At 39.5% G+C, this 20,085-nt stretch overlaps 1 protein-coding gene across 3 annotated transcripts in view; it reads left to right on the top strand.

The window, feature by feature from the left end:
- IKBKE (inhibitor of nuclear factor kappa B kinase subunit epsilon) overlaps positions 1 to 20,085 on the top strand; it is an 86,000-nt gene that overhangs the window by 18,973 nt on the left and 46,942 nt on the right. For all 3 annotated transcript variants that reach the window (XR_006103507.1, XM_042463241.1, XM_042463242.1), the window contains exons 11-15: positions 3,777 to 3,841; positions 6,551 to 6,642; positions 9,996 to 10,097; positions 12,502 to 12,577; positions 14,140 to 14,252. Coding sequence is in view for 2 of the 3 variants with exons in the window: in XM_042463241.1 (XP_042319175.1) it covers positions 3,777 to 3,841; positions 6,551 to 6,642; positions 9,996 to 10,097; positions 12,502 to 12,577; positions 14,140 to 14,252 (448 nt within the window). In the remaining variant the exon portion in view is untranslated. The remainder of the gene's footprint in view (positions 1 to 3,776; positions 3,842 to 6,550; positions 6,643 to 9,995; positions 10,098 to 12,501; positions 12,578 to 14,139; positions 14,253 to 20,085) is intronic.

The raw sequence follows: 20,085 nt of genomic DNA, 5'->3' as shown, positions 1-20,085 counted from the left end.
TTTGGTTTATTATTTGTATATCCTGGATCATATTCAGAAGATACACTTCTGGTGTGCAATCAAAAGAAACTTACATAATTTCACATAGTGTGACATGTAGCTTTTCCCAAAATGTTGCTACAAGCAGATATGTCTACCACATGTGAAGCCATGAGCCATAACATTGGTTATATTTCCAGCATATTGGGTTGTTAGAGCTAATGATCTTTGCAAGCCTGGCAAGGGTCAGGTACCATCTAGTCTCCAACTTAAAGAAGTTTTATCTCATTGTTTGGTTTTTAATGAACTTATATGTTATTTTTCTTGCTTTCCCCAATTTTTCTAAGGGGATTTCTTTGCCCAAGTTTCTTGACTAGGCCAACATATGATCTTTCACTATCTCCTCCTCTAATTTTCTTCCTCGTAAGACTTTATACAGCATCGCTATTTGTTTAGGTTTGACAGTTAATAACAAGTTGTCCATTTTGTTTTTAACGAAATACAGCCTGTACTCTTTCTGGTCTGCCTTAAATATCTCCTGTAATTGATAATAATGAAACCAATTGATGAAACTGTCAATACACTGAATAGACAGTATGTCTTTTAATTCAATACCTCCCTTATCTTGTCCCTGCATTGTAATGTCCTTGTATCTAAGATATTTACTACTTGGGTTAAATGTGCTTAGTAAAGCTTCACGTGGGAACATCCACCCAGGTATCCCTCTATAAAAGGTTTTTTTTTATTTAAACCCAAACTTTCAAGAGGGATCTAAAAATATGGAGTGCACCATCTAAACATTTTTCTGGTACCAGGTGTTACCTGGTGCTAGGGGCAGGACTTCTGCCCTCCAGGGGTAGGACTCCTGCTATCTGAGGGCAAAACATCTAGGGTGGGACTTCTCCCCCTGCACCTTTCCTGACCTCCAGCTATCTCCGGAAAGGCAGACAGAGGCCAGGAAAGGTCTGGGAAGAGGAGGAACTGGCACATGCCTGTTCCTCCTTCTCCCCTGCACCTTTCTCCCCGTGCCTTTCCTGGCTTCCAGCTGCCTCTGGTGAGGCAGCTGGAGGCCAGGAAAAGTCTGGGAGGGGTAGGAACAGGCATTCATACGTGTTCCACCTTCTCTCCACTGGGTGCCAGGCGAAATGGCGTTGCATGCCATCTCTGACACACATGCCATAGGTTCACCATCATGGGTATATAGTTTAGTTTGGTTTGACTAAAGCTTATGCTACAACCTCTTTGCACAGGTAATCTTAAAGGTGCTACAAGCATAGTAATAGTCCAAAGTCCCACCAAAGAGAGCTAGGTACAAACTTGGGAGGAGAGGCTGCAGAGGATGGCAGTCAGGTAAGCAGGCAGATCTCGGATGGAGCCAATTACTGTAGGCAGAGATAGAGTATATCTTTGGCAGTGGGGTCCTGTTTCCCTTCAACATGGTCTTATCTTGGACCTGATTGGTAGTCCCCTCAATCCTAAAGGGTCTCTTGAAATGTTGCCACTTTTGCTGCACTACTGAAACTGAGTGGTGTCACAGTAGCCAAAAACAAATGTTTGCTTTTAATGAGGCACTTTTGCAGAATAAGGTGCATGGGTAATTCAGGCCATGTTTGGGAGCCATTCTGCACTCTAAAAAGTGGAGATGCAAGCACTCCATGTTTTACCTGTCCAGATACAGTTATACAAGTTTAAATTTACTGAGTTATTGCAAATCTAAGGGGCAGAGCATACTTGCTGCTACTCCTCCTGCTGCTGTCAATTAGGCCCCCAGAAAAGAAATATCTTGCTGATTGTCTGCAAATTATCCAGCAATCTAGAGAGACAGTGTGATGTAATAGTACAGTACGAGTATTGGACTAGGACTCTGGAGAACCAAAATTTAAATCCCACCCCCTGGTCATGGAAACCCATAGGGTGACCTTGGGCAAGACACACATTCTCAGCCTTAGGGTAAGACAAAGGCAAACCCCTGCTGAACAAATCTGGCTAAGAACCCCATGATAGGATTGCCTTGGCGTTGGTTTATATCAGAAATAACATGGAGGCACATCCAGTAATCTACTGATAGCTCCAGATCTATCTTCTGTTTTAAAATGTCAGTTTAAGGTCCAAGTGGGAAATTTGGAATAAAAAACCCACATGCTTCTGAATCTTGTTTTGTTGTATTATTGTTGGAAGCTCAGTAGGAATGTATTGGTGTAAGTACCTGTGGAATTTTATAAGAGCAAAAGAAAGATTTTGCCTTGTAGCTTGTGCCATGAACATGAGATAGATACAACAATGAAACCAGGACAAGATCCAAATTCCATGCTGTAATTCCTTATTGGGCCAGCCTAGAGACATAACATGTATACATTTATTTATTTCAAAGCTTCACAGACTTCTTAACCTGCCAGAGATGGTAAAAAACAACAACACATACAGTGAAAGCAAGTGTTTTGTACTAGTGTTGCTTTATTTCCCCTATACTGTATAGTCAGCCCTCCACATTTGCGGGAGTTAGTGTTGCAGGACCCTATAGAAGTGGAAAAACCAAGAATATCTTTAGGCCCCTCATACATTAACTCAGTCTATATTCCTACCTCTATAGGCTAAGGAACCTAAGTAAAGCTCCACTTCCATTGTACCATCACAGAGCATGCTGGGACTTGTAGTTCCAGATGCGGCCAGAGAGGAGGTAAGCAGCCAAGTGAGGTGACCTGCACTGAGCAAAGCTACAGGGTGGAAGGAGAAGCAGAGATTCTCTTGTTCTTTTATGCATTCATGATTTACTAAACATTTTTAGTTTTCTTTACATTTTCTAATCTATGCGTGTCATCTGCAATTTTCTTCAGTAGACCATAAAACTTTTTTTTAAAAATGCCAATTTAATTATTGATGACAAACTTGCAAATAATCAAATCTGTAAAAATTATACCCATGAAAGTTGAGATTGAACTGTATGAATTTTGGGAGAATTTCTCACCATCTCTAGCTAATGAAGAAGCCTGTGAAGTTTTGAAAGCTAGTATAATGTATTGTATGCCCTTTGTTTGGCACAATAAAGGTACTACACAGGATGGATTTTGGATCTTGTTGGGAAGTTTTGCTTGATTATTTTCTTTTATGGCCAGTATGGCTGCCCCTACAATCTTTCCATCTTTACATAGATAGCAAGATTTTTGAATTGCATATTAGAAGCACTAGATGTCACTATAGCTCCACAATTGCAGCATTTCACTGTCGCGGCAGAGAAAGACGCAGAGACAGGAATGGGGGTGCAAAGCTTCTTCTGCTGGCCAGGTCTTGGCCAGCTCCTTTTATTGACATCAGGGTTACATTAGGTTTTACATTATCTCACTGTACATCAGAAGGCAATTTGCGGAATCAGGGACCAATGTGTACTCAGGAGATTTCTAATTAGCAAGGGGGAGCAAGGTGTGTACACTGTCTCAGCCGAATCAACATGGGCTTATCCAATCACGGATAAAGCATTGTCTACCAGAAGGCAAGTCATAAGCCTATGGTCTGCCAGTAGGGTTATCACATTTCAATCTTGGTAAACATTGCTATCCTGGGAGGGGGTGCACCCCCTGGGCTTTCCAGGGAATGCCACATTTCACTCCTTTAATAGAGCAAATTTTGCCTATTACTCACTATGGCAATCTTCCCCAGTCTGGTATTCCATCATCATCCCTAGCTAGCAGAGACAAATTGTGGAAGGCTAAACTGTTCATAGCTGTGTTCTGTGGTGTGATTTGGAATGATGAAAGATTAAAACTCAACATTTGTGCATGTGTGTGTTTGTTTGTTTCCAGCATCTTTGGAGTTTCCCAGATTCCTCCCAAAAGTTGATGTCATTGCAGATTGCAACACAGCAAAGGTACGTCTTAGGTTCAGTTGAAGGAAGAATTCCTTTCTGTGTGTTAATAATTGAAGCCTGGTGTCCAGGTCCAGAGGCTCAAAATCTAAGAATGGCAAATACCAGGGACATAGCCAAGGGGGGGGGGGTTCTTGGGGTCCGCTCCCCCCCATTAGAAAAATGAATGGTGCGTGCAGCCAGTTAGTACAGGAAATTCTGCCTCCCTGCCTGAGTTCAGGCATATAGATCAGCATAGAACTGCTGTGTTAGCATGTTAGCATAATGGTAGCACTTAGTCTGGACCCCCCCCCCCATCCTAAAATCCTGGCTACGTCCCTGCAAATACCTTGACCCCTCCTCCCAAACTGTGCTTATAGAAGACACCTAGGGTTTATAGTCATGCTACTCTACTTAGATTCCTAGAAGAGAAAAATGAAGCATGCCAACCTAAGCACTGCAGGAGTCAAATGATAAGAGAAGAAGGCTGATTGGAAGTGGTATGGGGCCACAGATTTTTCAAGTCCAGTCTGCTTTGTCGTTAGGGCTGATTACAGGTTTAGAACATACGCACTGTGCTGCATCAAGCCGTGTGTGTGTGTGTGTGTGTGTGTGTGTAGTTAAGTATCTCCATTGTTCCCAACAATGACAGGCAGATGACTACTAGAGTATGAATGCTGCAACCTCTGCCTGGTTTTCACAGGTATCTCGCCTCTCATGTTGGAGGCTCCATTTAAGTACCATGACAATAGACAATGATAAATAAATATTTCGATTTGGGAAACTCTTTTGAAAGCCATCTAAGCTAGGTTTCTTATGCTCATTCCAATATAATGCTTGCTCCAAAGGGAGACCACCACAAGCTCTTCTCCTCACAGCTGAGCTGCAGTAGAAGAGCGCTTCCCTTGAAAATGTCACACACCCCATACCTAGACCACATGGCACCAGTTGTAACTACTTCTGTTATGAAAGTAGAACAAAATGCTTTGGAGCAGCTGTTGTATTGAAAAATTTTGTCTAAGTAATGTCTTTCTTAGTCACAAGAGGGAATGCTTTAATGAACAGGTGGAGGTGACTGGAAACTGTTACAAAATACAGGAATAGCTCTTATGGAATGTATGCTCTGCATAACAGGCAGTAAATAGACAGATAAATTGTCCATTGATGTGATAAATTTGCATTAGGGCAAATTAAATATGAACTTGTCTTCTGGTGATTTTCATGACTGTGTAAGCTAGAAATCAGAGTTACTTAAGGGAGCTTCTTCAAAAAATTGTGAACATACTGGGCAATATTGGCCACCTGTGTTATAATTTGTTGAAGAATTAAGGTATTTTCTGAGAGATAACCATGTTGGTCTGTTTCATCATGAAAAGGAGTTTGATGGGATAAACAGATTCAAATTGTGATCTTGGTATTAGATATTTCTCTGTGTTTTAATCATAATTCAACATTCAGCTACAGAATTCTCCTCAGAGAATTTGCTCAGCATAAGATAACTGCCTGTTGGATAACCATCATTTATTGCTTTCACATCTCAGGCGACCTAACAAGAGTGAAGACTTCTACTGTCATGACTTTGACACTTGACAGACCTGTATCATCTTACACAGCTATTTGAAGGTTTATTACCAGGTTCACAAGTTGCATCTTACTATATTCTCTCACATTCTGATCCCATCCCCACAACTGTGTAATCATTCTTAAATACCTGTACTCCATCAGTATGTCTGAAGAAGTGGATTGAAAACTAGATGAGCTTATGTTAAAAATGTGTTTTTAGATTCTTTCCAACTTTTTCCTTCTCTTTTGCCATAGGTTCACCATCATGGGTATATAGTTTAGTTTAGTTTTACTAAAGCTTATGCTACAACCTCTTTTGCACAGGTAGTATTAAAGGTACTACAAGATTCATTAGCATCCTAAAAGTCCAAAGTCCCGTCAAAGAGAACATTTAAATCTCACCCCCTGGCCATGGAAACCCACCGGGTGACCTTGGGCAAATCACACATCTCAGCCTCAGGATAAGACAAATCTTCTGAACAAATCTGGCTTTCACATCTCAGGCAAACTAACAAGTGAAAACTTCTACTATCATGACTTTCACTTGACAGACCTGCATCATCTCACACAGCTCTTTGAAGGTTTATTACCAGGCTCACAATTTGCATCTTACTGTATCCTCTCCCATTCTGAGAGATTTTCCCTTTTTGTGCTAAAATAATTAATGGGCCCTAAAAACTGAAGAGCATGATTCATAGTTCCACCTCCCCATACAGAAAGGTCCATAGGTCATGAAGGAAGGGAGTCTGGGACCATAGGGTCAAAAATGAAGGGTAAAATGTATTGCTGGTGCAGGAAATCCTCTCCTTCTCCCTTGCCTCTTCCACCCACTGCCACTCATACCTCATGCTAACACAGCAGTTCTATGCTGATCTATATGCCTGAACTCAGGCAGGGAGGCAGAATTTCCTGTACTAACTGGCTAATTTCTTTCCACGCCAGTACTCTTGTCCTTGTGCAGCCTCACATTTCACTCTTGGTTTTTTACCCCAGCTGTCTCCTTCAGTTGCTGCTTGTTGTCTAACCTTGATCATTCGTTCACACACACACACACATATCAATGTCCTTTCAGCCTATGGTGACATCTGTACAGCCTTGCTGCTTTTTAACTAAATCACAACAACTAATCACATATAGGACAATCACATAAACTATTGGTTTATCATCCAGGGTGTTCTGAGTGCAACTCACCAAACACTGAGGATATCACAGTCATTTCTGAAAAGTCAAGAGCTCATTCTTAGAGGCTTATATGCATTGAGGTATGTAAAATGATTCTTGTGGTGCTATGTAAATCAGAGAACAAGGGTTTTGTTTGTTTGTTTTTTGTTTTTTGCCACTTGTAAAGGTGCTGTGGGCTTTAAATAAAGTCAGTTTAATCCCTGTCTCACTCACCTTCCCAATTTATGTTTAGAATGACTTGGATGCTTAGGGGTTGCTCTAGCAGAGAGTGCATTTTCTCCAATCATTGCTTGTTTATTTTCTCCTCTGTTTGTGGGGCTGCCCTTGAAAACTCTCCAGAAACAGCAGCTTACTTAAAATAAGGCAACAAGATTATGAAAAAAAACCCAAAAATTGAGAAAGGTTGATATGGATCCAAAACACACTCAGAAACAATCTAGTTTGAGACTGCTTTAACTACTCTGGCTCAGTTCTAAGGAATCTTGAGAGCTGCAGTTTATTGTGGCCCCAGAGCTCTCTGATAGAGCAGGCTCAATGTCTCACAAAAATACAGTTCCCAGAATTCCCTATCATTGAACCAGAGTAGCTAAAGCTGTCTCAAACTGGATTATTTCTACAGCGTGTTTTGTACCATGATCATATTATGGCAATACTTTGTCAGGAGAGCTGGTTTCCAATCTGTTTCTGTGGACCTTATCACACAGGGGAAATTGGGGGTTTAAACAGCTATTATCCCATGCAAAATGATCTTGCATTTAAGATTTTCACACGATGTCACTATTAAACAGGCAATAAACAGCAACATATCATTCACAGGGAAATCCCCAAAATGATTTGCTGGTGTTTATTGCCTGATTATTACCTGTTTAATAGTGATGTATCTGAAAATCTTAATTGCAATATCTCATTTTGCACAGGATAATCACTGTTTAAACACCCAATTTTCCCTGTGTGATAAGATCCTGTGTTCAATTAACATTTAAAAACCTAAGCAGTTTGGGGGCAGGCTAACTTCCAACAAATAGACCCTCTAGGCCCTTAGAATAATCTTCAGATGGTCTTCCATGGGCACCTCCATGAAGTAAATTGAGGCAGATTGTTACTTTAATTAGTGTACTCTTCTGCTGAATACTTTTCCCAGGGAAGCTCATCTAGTATTTGTGGGGTGAGGTGTTTTTTAAGTGAGACTTGTTTATTTTGTTAAGTGAATATATGGTGGGTGCTTTTTAAGTTTAGCAGTATCTTAGATTTTTTGCACTATTGTTAATATATCACTGGGCTTTATTCTGGTTTATTCTGTTAACTGTTTTTGTTTTATTTTAGATTTGACATTTATGATTTATTATGCTATTTCACTGTTTTTAACCCTTATTTCTTAAATTGCCTAGTGCACCTTTGTTATTGAGCAGAATATAAATAAATATACCAATGCCAAATTATGAACTCTAACTAGACATAAAAGAATGAATTATCTTTGTACTTTTAAACAAGATGCAACCGTTTTGGACAGAGTTTGGAAGATCCAGAGTCATATGTGAAATGAATGTTGTCAGAATCATTCTGACAAGTTCAGTTTCACCCTTTCCTCCAAGTATGCTTTTTTCCAGAACAGCTGGTTTTCAGTGTAGCTAATGGAATGTATACACTTGCTTTATGTTATGTTGGAGCAGTTGTTATATTTGTAGAGAAATTCATATTGACTTGAAATCTCTAGTTATGATCTTCATGGCTGGGGAAAATATGGAAGGATGTTGTTGTGGCTTGAATTGTCACATTTTCCAACTTGTCAAGCATTATTTTCAGAATGTCAGAACCGAGCACAGAACAGATCATAATGTGGCTAATGTGGGAAGTAGTAGCTGAGGTAAAGGAAATATTTCTTGGTTAGAAAGCAGATTGCTAAATTTTCTGGAAAATCCAATTAACTATTGATAAACCCTACTCTAAAAGCTTTTGCTTCTGCTCTTGTATGTGTGCAAGTAATATTGCAGAAAAAGTTTTTAATTAATAGCCTTACATTATGGATGTACAGTTTCAGGTGCCAGGGGCTGCACTCTCTGGGGGACCTTGGTGGCCACTCCCCACCCCAAATTAAAAAATAAAGATGTTCCCCAAATATCGCTTGGTCACATATAAGACCAAGGGGGAAATTTTGCCGCTCATATTCTCTCTCTGGGCCATTTTAACCAAGGAAACAAATTCTTTAAAAAGGGAAGTGAGTGGATTTTCGAGTAAATAAATAAAGCATCAAGCTATTTTTATCTGTTTTATCTATTTTTTAAAATTAAAATTAGGCTAGCTAACCTCTTTGTAGACCTCTTCTCTTTGGGAATGTAGTGGTTGGCCAACCTGAAAAGTGGCCCCCAGCCTTGTGTAAGTTGACCACTCCTGTTGTAGACCTTCATTCCCCCAAATATTTTGACTTGCCGGAGATCCTAGACAGTTTGGTCCTGGGAGCTGAAATGTAAAACATCTGGAGGAAGGTAAAGGCCCAAGAACAGCTGTTGCAGAGAACACCAAAAGTAAAACAATCAATAGATACTAGTCATTCTATATTAACTGCAGTGTTAGAGGCACTGTGGAGTTTATCAAATGGGAGGAATTTCTCTTAAATTTGAATGAAAAGAAAGTGGGGTCAGAACGCATTCACTTGAAGTCGCTAGTTTCATGCAATTATGTGAATACGCATTGCATTCGAACTAGCTCCCAATTTCCCAAAAATAGCATGCCATTGCCCAAATTTGCGTGTGGCAATCTATCACGCAATAACGTGTAACACCATGATTGCGCTCGGACTGACTTCCCATTGCCTGAATTTGTGTGTAGTGGGTTATCACGCAATAATGTTAAACCCATGATTGCGTTCAGATTGCCATCGGATTATACTTCCAATTCCCCTTGTCTGATAAACTCCTGTGTCTCTGAAGACCAGTTGCTAGAATGGGCTGGTGCAACTGCATCCATGGTCTTCTTATGTGTTTCCCATAGGCATCCGGTTCTCTCTTGTAGAAGCAGTGTGCTGGACTGCTTCAAAATATCCTTCTGTAATTGCCATTTTCTGTGCAAAGGCAAAGCATCCACTTGACTTCTCAATTTCCAAGAGAGGAAAGTCTACATTTGTAATGAGAATAGGTGAGAATATGAATGTATTTACTGTATAGAAGGAGATAGTGAATGCTGATGGCTTTTGTTTCTATGTGAATTAAATCTATGCTAGGTTTTAGTTTGAACTTTAAAGGAGCTAATTATGTTGTAGGCGGAGGGATAGGGTTCAGCACTTTGAAAACTCAGTTGAAGTGTAAACTAAAGCCTGAAGTGAATTCACCTCCCCATTGACATGGAAGCCATGGGCCACCTCTGGCAGGAGTACAGGTCTGTGTAAGTGATCTGATGCCCAAAATACAGCAGGGATTGTGGCATTGTTTCTTTACAGTGAAACCCTGAAGGTAGAGTGTCTGCAGATTCTAGAGAAGAGGCAAGCTGTGGTGCCAATACTCAACTTAATGCAACAGCTAGAGATAAAGTTTCTGCTATTGTGAGTATCATTCTTCTATGGTGCATGTGATGTTTCTGTCAGATCTCCTGACACATTACATCCTGGGAGTGGGTTCTGCTGTCCTGCAGAGAGTTGCTGATAACCAACTCCTGGGAAATATTGGAGACTACTATTGCTTTTCCACTTCAGCTGTATTCTACACAATAATTCTTGAGTTATCCTTACTGTGTTCAAGGTTATTCTTACTGTATTCTCCAAGACATAGCATTCCCCAGGGGCTGAGTAGGTTTTCTCCTTCATGCTTGTTTGTGCATTGTGCAAATGTTTTCTTTCTTCCAAGTGCAAACTGCAAACACATCCATCCTTTCATATGCTGCAGTTTACATTTTTAAATATGCATCTCTTGGGACAAGGAAGCAGGGAGCTGGTTTACTATCAAGGCAAATCATTCCTTGATATTTAAAAAACAAACAGTGACTTTGCACCAATAAATGGATATTTATTGGATGAATGTTTATGAATTTGCACAAGAAAAGTATCTCAGTAATGATCTAAAGATTTTTGCAGAACCACAAGCCAGCACCAAAAAGCTGATAAATCAAAGCTATAGACAGGCAAGATATGCAGGTTTTATTTATATTATCAATATTTTATTGATAAATCAATAAATCAACATTATCAGTTTAAAACAATGGGAACAATAAGATGATTTAAAAAGGCTAACACTTATTGAACAGTTTAAAAAGACAGATTAAAACTAGTTAAAATACTTTAAAAACATTCTGGAACCAGAATGTTCTAATTAAATTGGATCCATTCCTCTAATTTCTAAGCCCACTACAGGTATTTTTCTCATCCTTTCTACATTCTTGTTTCATAGAAAATTTAACTTTGCATCCTGGAGAACAGAGACAACTTCTGCTTCATGACAGCAGCCTTCCCCAATCCGTTGGAGTAAAACTCCCACTTGGCTGATAGCTGTGCTTGACAGGAAGTATAATCCAACATTTCTGGAGATTACTGGGCTGGGAAAGGTTATGCTACCCCTCTCATCATAAAGGGTACTAGGGAGAAGTATTACACCTAATCCCTAATGTTCAGATGTGAGAGCTTTGGTTGGTCTCCCCCAGTCTGCTACATTCAAGTCTAATGGACTAGTTGAAGTTAAGGGTGGCCTTTAAACCACATCAATGCCTTGTCATGCTGCTGAAGGAGACAGGATTATGGAACAGACTGTCTCTGAGAATGGTGGAGCCTTTGGAGGTCTTTAAGCAGAAGTTGGATGGGCATCTTTCAGGAGTGCTTTAGCTGTATATTCTTTGTTTCCTTTCATCTCTAAGATTCTAGAGTTAGATATTATAGTGCTTCTCTGCATTACATCCTGTACAACACAATGCTGAGTCAAGAATGTGGAAAGCCACCATCTGGAGAGACCATGAGATCAGACTTCCCATAGCAGACAAGCTATTAGTACTTATTAAGTGCATCAAGACCCATTGCTGTTAACAGCCATGCTGTGCTAATAATAGATTAAGGCCAAAGAGATACCCAGGATATAACTTGGGAGAAAGGGGGCAAAAGACAAAACAGTTTTGTCGGGGAGCATTGGCAATAGCATAAAAGTTGCATTTTTGACCATTTGTCCTAGATTTCAGAAGAACCAAGGATAGTTGCTGTGTTTGGCTGAGATTTCTCATGATCTGTATTACAGGCTAGAGCAGAAAAGTAAAGCCACAAAGACTAGCACTGCAATTTTCAGCTTTGTGCAAGTGGGGGGAAAGACAGTTAGTGCTTATTAAATTTTTAAAACACAGGACCATAGGAGGATGTAAATTTTTCTGAGCCTGTAATTATCCAATGTCATCATTTGTCTGAAAATGTCCAAAACATACACAGTTGATACCTTGGCCTCTCTTTTGCATCTTACACCTCTCACTTCACCTTGTCATTACTCTCTACAGTGTGTTCTGCTTCCCCACACTGTCTCTTGATTTTGTCTTTGCCTAATTTATGTCTGTGTTTCCCTTTCGCCAGTATTCCAGCTCAGATTCTTGTGTCTTTGCTTTCCTTCAGCTTGCTTGTGGATTCAAATTTCTTTGCTTGTAGACAGCAGTTTGGAAAAAGTGATTTCATACCAATATGCACAAATATCAGCTAAGGCACTCCTTGGAGTCAAAAGTTTTGTATACAGACTGCTGTTGTCTGAAAGTTACAAACACCTATTGACTAGTCCTGTGGCATAGTTGGTGTTGCAATTAACTTTATTCCTCCAAGCTGTTTTGGAAACATTATTAAACAGTTCCTTTGGATATCTCTGGAAAGTTCTGATGTCAAGTGAATATTTTTCTCCTATTATGGTTACTTTCCAAATCTAAATATGGGGAAACCCTTTTTGATTAAACAAAAACAATCCAATATCCTACTGCTTCTTTTTATCTGTTAGGTATGAGACTGTTACTGGAGACTGTGAAATTCAAGAGATTAAAGGGATGATTGAACTGAAAACAAGACTTCAAGCTGTGAGTTATCCCATAAATGGCATCTGGAGAATGTGTAGTACGTTCATATATACCAAAGATCTGATCTAAACGAAGTCAGAGCTGTTTAGAAAAATGTGAGTTACTGTGGTATGTTGAGGGAGTAGAACTAGATACTGCCACCTTGAATATAATCAGTCTTGTCTTATTTCAGAAGCAGGGTTGGACTTGGTTAATATTTGGATGGGAGACATCCAGACACCAGCAATCTCCAGGCAGAGCTAGGAAAAATCTTGCTTGAAACCCAGGAGAGCTACTGCTTGTTAGAGTTGGCTACATAAGCTAAATAGACCAGTGATCTGACTCAAGCTGCTTCCTATGTCCCTAAATGGTGCTATTTACATTTCTAGCCTGCCCTTGTATTCTGATAGTCCTAGGGATAGATACATAGATGTTGATAAAATAATTTAAATCCATCACTACATGTCACTACTGGGAGGAAAAGTGTGCTAATCCTTCAGCCATTTTTGAAAGTCTTGGGTAGAGAATGGAATTGCTAATAAATTATCTGCAGTGAAATCACCTACTACACCTCAGAAGGGAGGTGTTTCATATACTTTGGTGACATAGAGGCTTTCTTTTTTGTTCTGCTATCCCACCAACCTGTGAAAGTAGCAAAGCTGATACTACAGCCTCCTCTGCTGATTTTATCATTGGGATTTATAGGGTAAAAGAGGGTTCTTTCAGATAATTGGGACCCAAGTAGCTTAGAACTTTATATGTTAACATCAGTACTGTGAACTAAGCTTGGAAACAAATTGACAAGCAGTAAAATACTTAAAACTTGAGCAGTATGAGTCCCACCAGTGCTGCCTGTCTGTACTGATTGCAGCTTCCAAAATGTATTTGAGGAACATCAAACAACATGAAGCAACATTCCGTTTTGAGGCTACCGGAGCATGGGTCATTGTGACCAAGCTATCTCAGGATATGAGATAAGCTTATGAGAGCCAAAATTTTATCACAATGTTAGGTTTTATTTAAAGCCACTCTTACGGAAGGCTCAGTAATTTGTGCATAGCCTGTACATGTGAACAGAAGAAGTTGATTTGGTCCTTTAATAAAAAAAACTAGAAGAGGAACTAGTAAAAAATAAAAAGTCTATTGTTTAAAATAAAAAGCCATAGTAATATTTCTTAGCATGAACAAAATATATTTTGACTGCATGTACCGCAAAGGCTGATCTGTATGTGTTTCCATGCAGAACTGGGTTTCTCCCCCATAGGCTAAATAAATGTTCTTCTCTGAAATAAAAATGGAGTTTCTGTAGTATTCACATTTTTTCTTTAAAGTATTCACTTTTACTAGGTCATTTTTATTTATTTAAACTTTTAACTATTTCAAATACTATGCAAAATTAGTTTTTTTCCCAAAAACACAATGTGAACATGCGCTTAATATTTACAGTGTATCAAAATGTTATCAGCAGCAGTTGTTTGTTTTTGTGACATGTAAATATTGGGTGGAAATATCTGCAAAATAGCAAATGGCCTATAGTTGGACTCCATTAGACCCTACTCTTGACTTTGTCTTGCTTGGTCCAGGTCACTGAAGAGATCTCTAGACATGGCCACAGGATTTCTGAACAACAAACAGTGGTGCAGGGCATTTTATCTGAAGTTGGAAAAAAACAGAATCAAATGAAAGAAGACAGAAGGTTGGTAGAACAAAGTTACTTTAAAAGAATGGCTTTAAAAGATGATTAGGTAAGTTCATGGAGGTCTGGGTTATGTGAGAAAAATGGGCCATCGATAAGCCTAGAAATTTTAATCAAAAAATTGACCTCAAAACCCTGAGTCAACTTATCCACGGGTCAAAGTACTGTGTTTTAATCCTTATTTTAAAAAGGAAACTATTTCCTGGTCAAAGGCAAGAGTGTAATCTGCTCTGAAAGCACTGAGCTCCTTTACTCTTTCATCCATTCAGCCTTTAGTGTGAGCATTAACAGTTATGCCTGCTGAAATTTTGTAAATTCTTTGGTATAAATTTTCTAGGCTTCCTTTGTTACATGCCCTCAACTTTCACCCTCAACCTATACAAGGGTCATGTCAAAATCAATAATTTTGGCCTCAAAACTTCCCCTTGACTTATACATGAGGTTGACTTGTAGTTGAGTATAAACGGTAGTTGCTGGGCAACACAAAAAGGAGAGTGAAAACACACTTATCTCTGCTGGATGGTTTCCTATACATAACTGGTTGGCTACTGTGTAAGCAGAATGCTATACTGGTTAGTCCTTTATTCTAATCCAGCAGGCTCTTCTTATAGCACACCTATATGAGTACGGTAAGTCCATCCCAACTGAATTTGTTGCAACTTATTTCTGGGTAGATATACATACATTTGCAGTGGAAAAGGAGTGATAGGTGCTTATATAAATAAATATAAGAGAGGGAGTAGTAGTTATGGAGAGACTATGGAGAGGAGTTTCTATTAAATAGGGCATAGGATTAACTGTAGGTATGTGTACACTACACAGTTAAAGCAGTTTTGATATCACTAACCCATTACACCATTTTATGGAATCCTGGGATTTATTGAGATATGTACAACTTTTCATGAGACAGCTAGGGTTCCTCACCAAATTAGAAATCCCAGGATTCTGTAGGACTCAGCTATGGCTGTTAAAGTGCTATTAAACTGCTATAATCCTGCTTTGTGGATAACACACAGTAAGGGGAGTATCCTATCACTGCTTTTTTTTGCTGTCATATAAATGACCCTTGTTTTCCTAGCTCAGGGGTAGGCAACGTTTTTGAGCCGGGGGCCGGGTTGCTGTCCCTCAGACAACTGGGGGGCCGAAGCCAAAAAATAAATAATTAAATAAATTTTTAAAAAATTAAATATATAAATAAACCAGGACAAATGTAGGATAAAATTTTCAAATGGAAGACACTTTTTAAAAAAAAATGGAGGACACGTGAAAAAAATTGCTGATTTAAAAAAAATGTTAATATAAATGCATGTTTCTGAGGCTTCTATAGACAATTGCCCCCCAAAGGCCCTGGTGGCAATCGGTGGCAGGACCGGGCTGGGGCCGGTCCCAAGGCCTCGCCGGGCCGCATCCGGCCCGCGGGCCGCAGGTTGCCTACCCCTGTCCTAGCTACTCTGCACATTATGTAACTCTGAGCCTTCAAATTAGTTTCAGCCCCCTTTCCTTATACAGAGTCAACAAACAGGAATGGCATGGAAGGAAACATATGCCCGATTAGCTTCTGGGCCCAATATAAAGTGTTGGTGATTACATTTAAACCCCTAAATGGCTCAGGCCCAATCCTCCCCGCACTCTCCGGACCTCTGGAAAGAAACTATTGGAACATCCCAAAGTTAGACTAAGATCAACTTTTGACAAAGTATTTACTGCTGCTGCCCCAACACTCTGGAATGGCCTACCAGAAGAGATCCATCTTATTAACACTCCAGATGCCTTTAAGAAAGCACTTAAGACGGATCTCTTCCGGCGGGCATACCCACTTGATCTATTATGATTGAACCCTGAAAATGTTTACCTCCTAGGGATGATGTGCACATAGATTGTAATAATAATTTTTATATTGTTTTATAATTGACCAGTAATCAATATATGTATGAAATTGTGAGTTGTGAAATTTATGCATTGTAATGCTGATTTTAGCTGTTGTGCTCCTGCCTTGATCCATGGGGAGAGGCAGAAAATATAAATAAAGATTTAATATTTATTATTTTATATTGTTTATGTCAAGTAATGTCATGAACACTTTCCAGTTCATGAGTTTTCTGTGCCCTGTTCCATACTTCATTTATAATTGCTTACATATGCTGGGAAGAAGAGAAAAGGAGTAGCATATCTTAGGCGCAGTACAGATCTCCCAAAACGGTGCCTGTTTGTCCTCCGCAGGGAAGCCACAGCCCCCAAACCGTGCAGCTTCCCTTTTTTTTGTCCCGCTGGGCGGATGTTGCGAGTGCACCAATGGTGCATCCATCACATCACAGTGGTGGCACCCATATACACAGGCCGCTGCCATTGTTACGGCGCCATGTCGTACTAGGGTTAGGGACCATGCGGTTGCTGCACGATTCCTTAACCCTATCACAGCGCCAGCACGGTGCTTTAGCACCATGTGCACTGCACCTATGTCAGTAAATTTTATTGGGTGAATGTGGGGGAAATGTGCTTTAAAAATGAATTTTTAAAGTTTTGTTGATGTTGTTGTTGTATTCCTTCAGGTCATTTCTGACTTACCACTGTGCTAAGGCAAACCTGTCATGGGCATTCCTTGATAAGATTTGTTTTGCAGATGTTTGCCACTGCCCTCCTCTAAGACTGAGGCCCTATACAGACTGGCACTTGGTGCTGGCCTGTTGGTGGAGTTAGGGTGCAGCGTCTGCACACTGGATGCCCTAACCCTGCCCCAGGACACCATTTTGGTGTGCGCTGGTCCACACAGCTCATGTCATCATCCACATGATGCAGCGCCAAAGGGGCATCATAAAGCTGTGCCACCGTGGCTATAGTATCCCTTGGAGGGGCAAAAAGGAACTGCTTTTTGCAGCTCCTTTTTGCTCTCTCCAGAGGCTGGATTGGGGCTATGGTGTGAGGTTGCTGTGGCCCCAATCCAGCTAGTAAAGGGGTGGCTGCAGGTCACCCCTTTGGGGTGGTCTGTATAGCCCCTCAGAAAGTGTGATTTATCCAGTGGGTTTTCATGTTCAAGTGTATATTTGAAACCTGTACCACCAAAGTCCTAGTCTAGCACTCAAATCACTATACCACATTAGCTCTTTAAAACATATGATTACCCTCCAAAAAAACCCCCATAAAACAGAAAAGGAAAGATAGAGCAAAATAGCTAAAAGAGAGAGAGGGAAAAGCATACGATATGAACAGAGGCCAGGCATATAGACAGCAAAGGTGTTATGACTATAAATATTGTAGCTGTGCACCTGTGGGTAATGGTCGAATAGGCTGTAGTATTGAAAATGGCAAAATTATTAAAGTTAACCTGACAATTAATTCAGAGTATAAATCCCACAGTCTCAGGATAGAGAGGAATATGATACCAACCCCATAGTCAGTCTGATGTATACAGAACACTATTTCACTAGCACTTAATTTCTTTAAAGGACAATTTTAGAGAAAGTCCTTCAAATAAATCCACATGTTAATAAGTGAGAGAGGCACTGAAGTATGCAAAGACATGACTATCTTATTCTCATTTATCATATAAGTGCATGTGCTATTAGCCTCTGGGTTTTCTCCCTGAGAAAAGCACAGGCACACAAACAAATACTTCAGATTATGATTATTATTTCAAGTTTCTGTTAAAACCTCATGTCAAAGAATGAGGAGGAGACTTGCAAATGTGTAATCTGATCTGTGTGTCTTGAAGTAGTCAAAACATACTGACTCAATGGCTACACTTTGTTTACTAAAAATATTTACATGCTGAGTTTCATCCAAAATGCTATACAAAGCAGCTTTTAAAAATTAAAATAACAACCCGTAAAAGTCCAGAATTGCTTAAAAGCAAAAACAGAACAACTAAATACAAGCTATACATACCAGCAAGGTTTATGGTTCCTTGCTGAAGCTAGTTTACCTCTTCCAAATCAGGTCAATGATGGTGTTATTCAGAATAGGCTTTGGTTATTAGCCTACACGAGGAGCTGGTTTTCTGTGTGGACTGCCACTCATTTTTAGCCAGAATGAGAAACAGCTGCTATACAAGTGGTAGTCAGAAAGAGGGATGTTTTACCTGACCTCCCCCAGTCTTGAGACTGTTATTACCTAAAGCTTGAGCAGAAGATGCCATTTCCTTGGATTATGGACCTCCTGAGACAGCTTTAAAGTATCAGCAAAGAACTGGAAATGTAAAAAAGAAGTAGGATCATACCTCCACTGTTGGTGGAATTGCCCTGTAATAAATAACTTTTGGAAGGAGATTCATAAAGAAATAAAGAAAATCTTACCAATGAAAACAAAACCTAACCCGTTAATGTATCTTCTGAACATAACCGATGAATTTAAGGCTGACAGGTCGAAAGACAGACTCCTATTTTTTATGATTGTAGCAGCAAGATTCTCTGTGGCAAAGAAGTGGAAGTTGGAAGAAACACCCTCAATTGACGATTGGAAATTAAAAATGATGAATTTCTGTGAGATGGAGAAATTGACGACTCTGCTAGGGAAGGGGACATTAGAGGAATTTTATAGGACCTGGGATCTATGGTTAAAATACATGACTTAACGAGAGATAATAATTCATAAAAGATTTTGAGACCAAAGGATAAGAAGGAAGGTGTGAACTTTAGAGTTTTAGAGTTTTATGGGGCATAGAAAAAGGGTGGTCTAGAAGGAACTAGAATAGATAAATGGTTAAAGAGATATAGAAGTCATGTACTCAGACAAAAATGGTATTGTTGATGAATGTATCAAGATAAGCGCATGTGAATTTGAATAGCCTTAGAAAAGGAACGCAAACCAACCCAAAGGAAGTAATAGGTTATTAGTCGAAATAGAAGAATTTCTGTATATATATTTATGTAATTTGTGGAAAGGTTGTAAATTTTTAAACAATAAAAAAAAAGTATCAGCAAAGGCAGAGACTAGCTGAGCTTTTCCAGACAGAAGAGCCTGAAGAGACTGCATGTGGACGTCTGATATTTGTTACCTAGTGGCTCAAGTTTAATCAAAGCTGTGTTTACCATGTCAGTTATTTTTATAGTGTTCTTCCTAGATAGTTGTCACCAGGCTTTATTGGCCAGCATTAATAATATGATGGGAGGGGGAGCTTAGACAGACAAGAGTTGAAATGGACAAAAAGGAGGGCAAAGGCAGCTGTATAAATCATGGAAATAATGGTAGTGAAGTCAGAAGCTCAGTATGACTGTAAGTAGGGTGATACCATCAAGCAAAGTAGTCCAGTGAAGTTCTAAGTATCAGCAGCTAAGGTAAGATGTCAGTCGTGTATCAGCAGGAAAAAAAACATCCTAGGAGGTTTCAGGCAAAGATTTACAGGTGAGCAGTGATTTGCCCAAGGTTTTCTTGCCATTTTCAAAAATAAATACTTTCCCATAGCTGTTAACAGGGAAGTATGGCTGGTGGATAACATATTCACTGGTGATAACAAAATTGATTTCATAAAGAAGTTAAATTATGTGGGTGGTACTGGAATATTGTATGGCCTTAAGCCTTTAAATCACACTAAGAAGATGCTAGAGAGCAAGAGGTGCATTCACGGTGAAACTTTGAACAGCTGCTTAACAATGTCAGAATCCCTTGAGAAATGAAATCTCATTGCAGGTGTCATAGGAGGAGGTAGGAGCATTAGGGAGTGTATATGAGTGTTGCCATGTATAATCATTCTACTAACTACATAATGACTTTGAAAACCATGCATAGCTTGTACTGATCTACAGTACTTGCATAAGGATAGCACATGGTGATAATTTTGGGTCATGTATGGATAGCGCATTATTATTATTATTATTATTATTATTATTATTATTATTAT

Source organism: Sceloporus undulatus, chromosome 4 (genome assembly GCF_019175285.1).
Source record: "Sceloporus undulatus isolate JIND9_A2432 ecotype Alabama chromosome 4, SceUnd_v1.1, whole genome shotgun sequence".
In the NCBI taxonomy this organism is placed as follows: domain Eukaryota; kingdom Metazoa; phylum Chordata; class Lepidosauria; order Squamata; family Phrynosomatidae; genus Sceloporus; species Sceloporus undulatus.
This window is presented reverse-complemented; position numbering and strand designations above follow the sequence as displayed.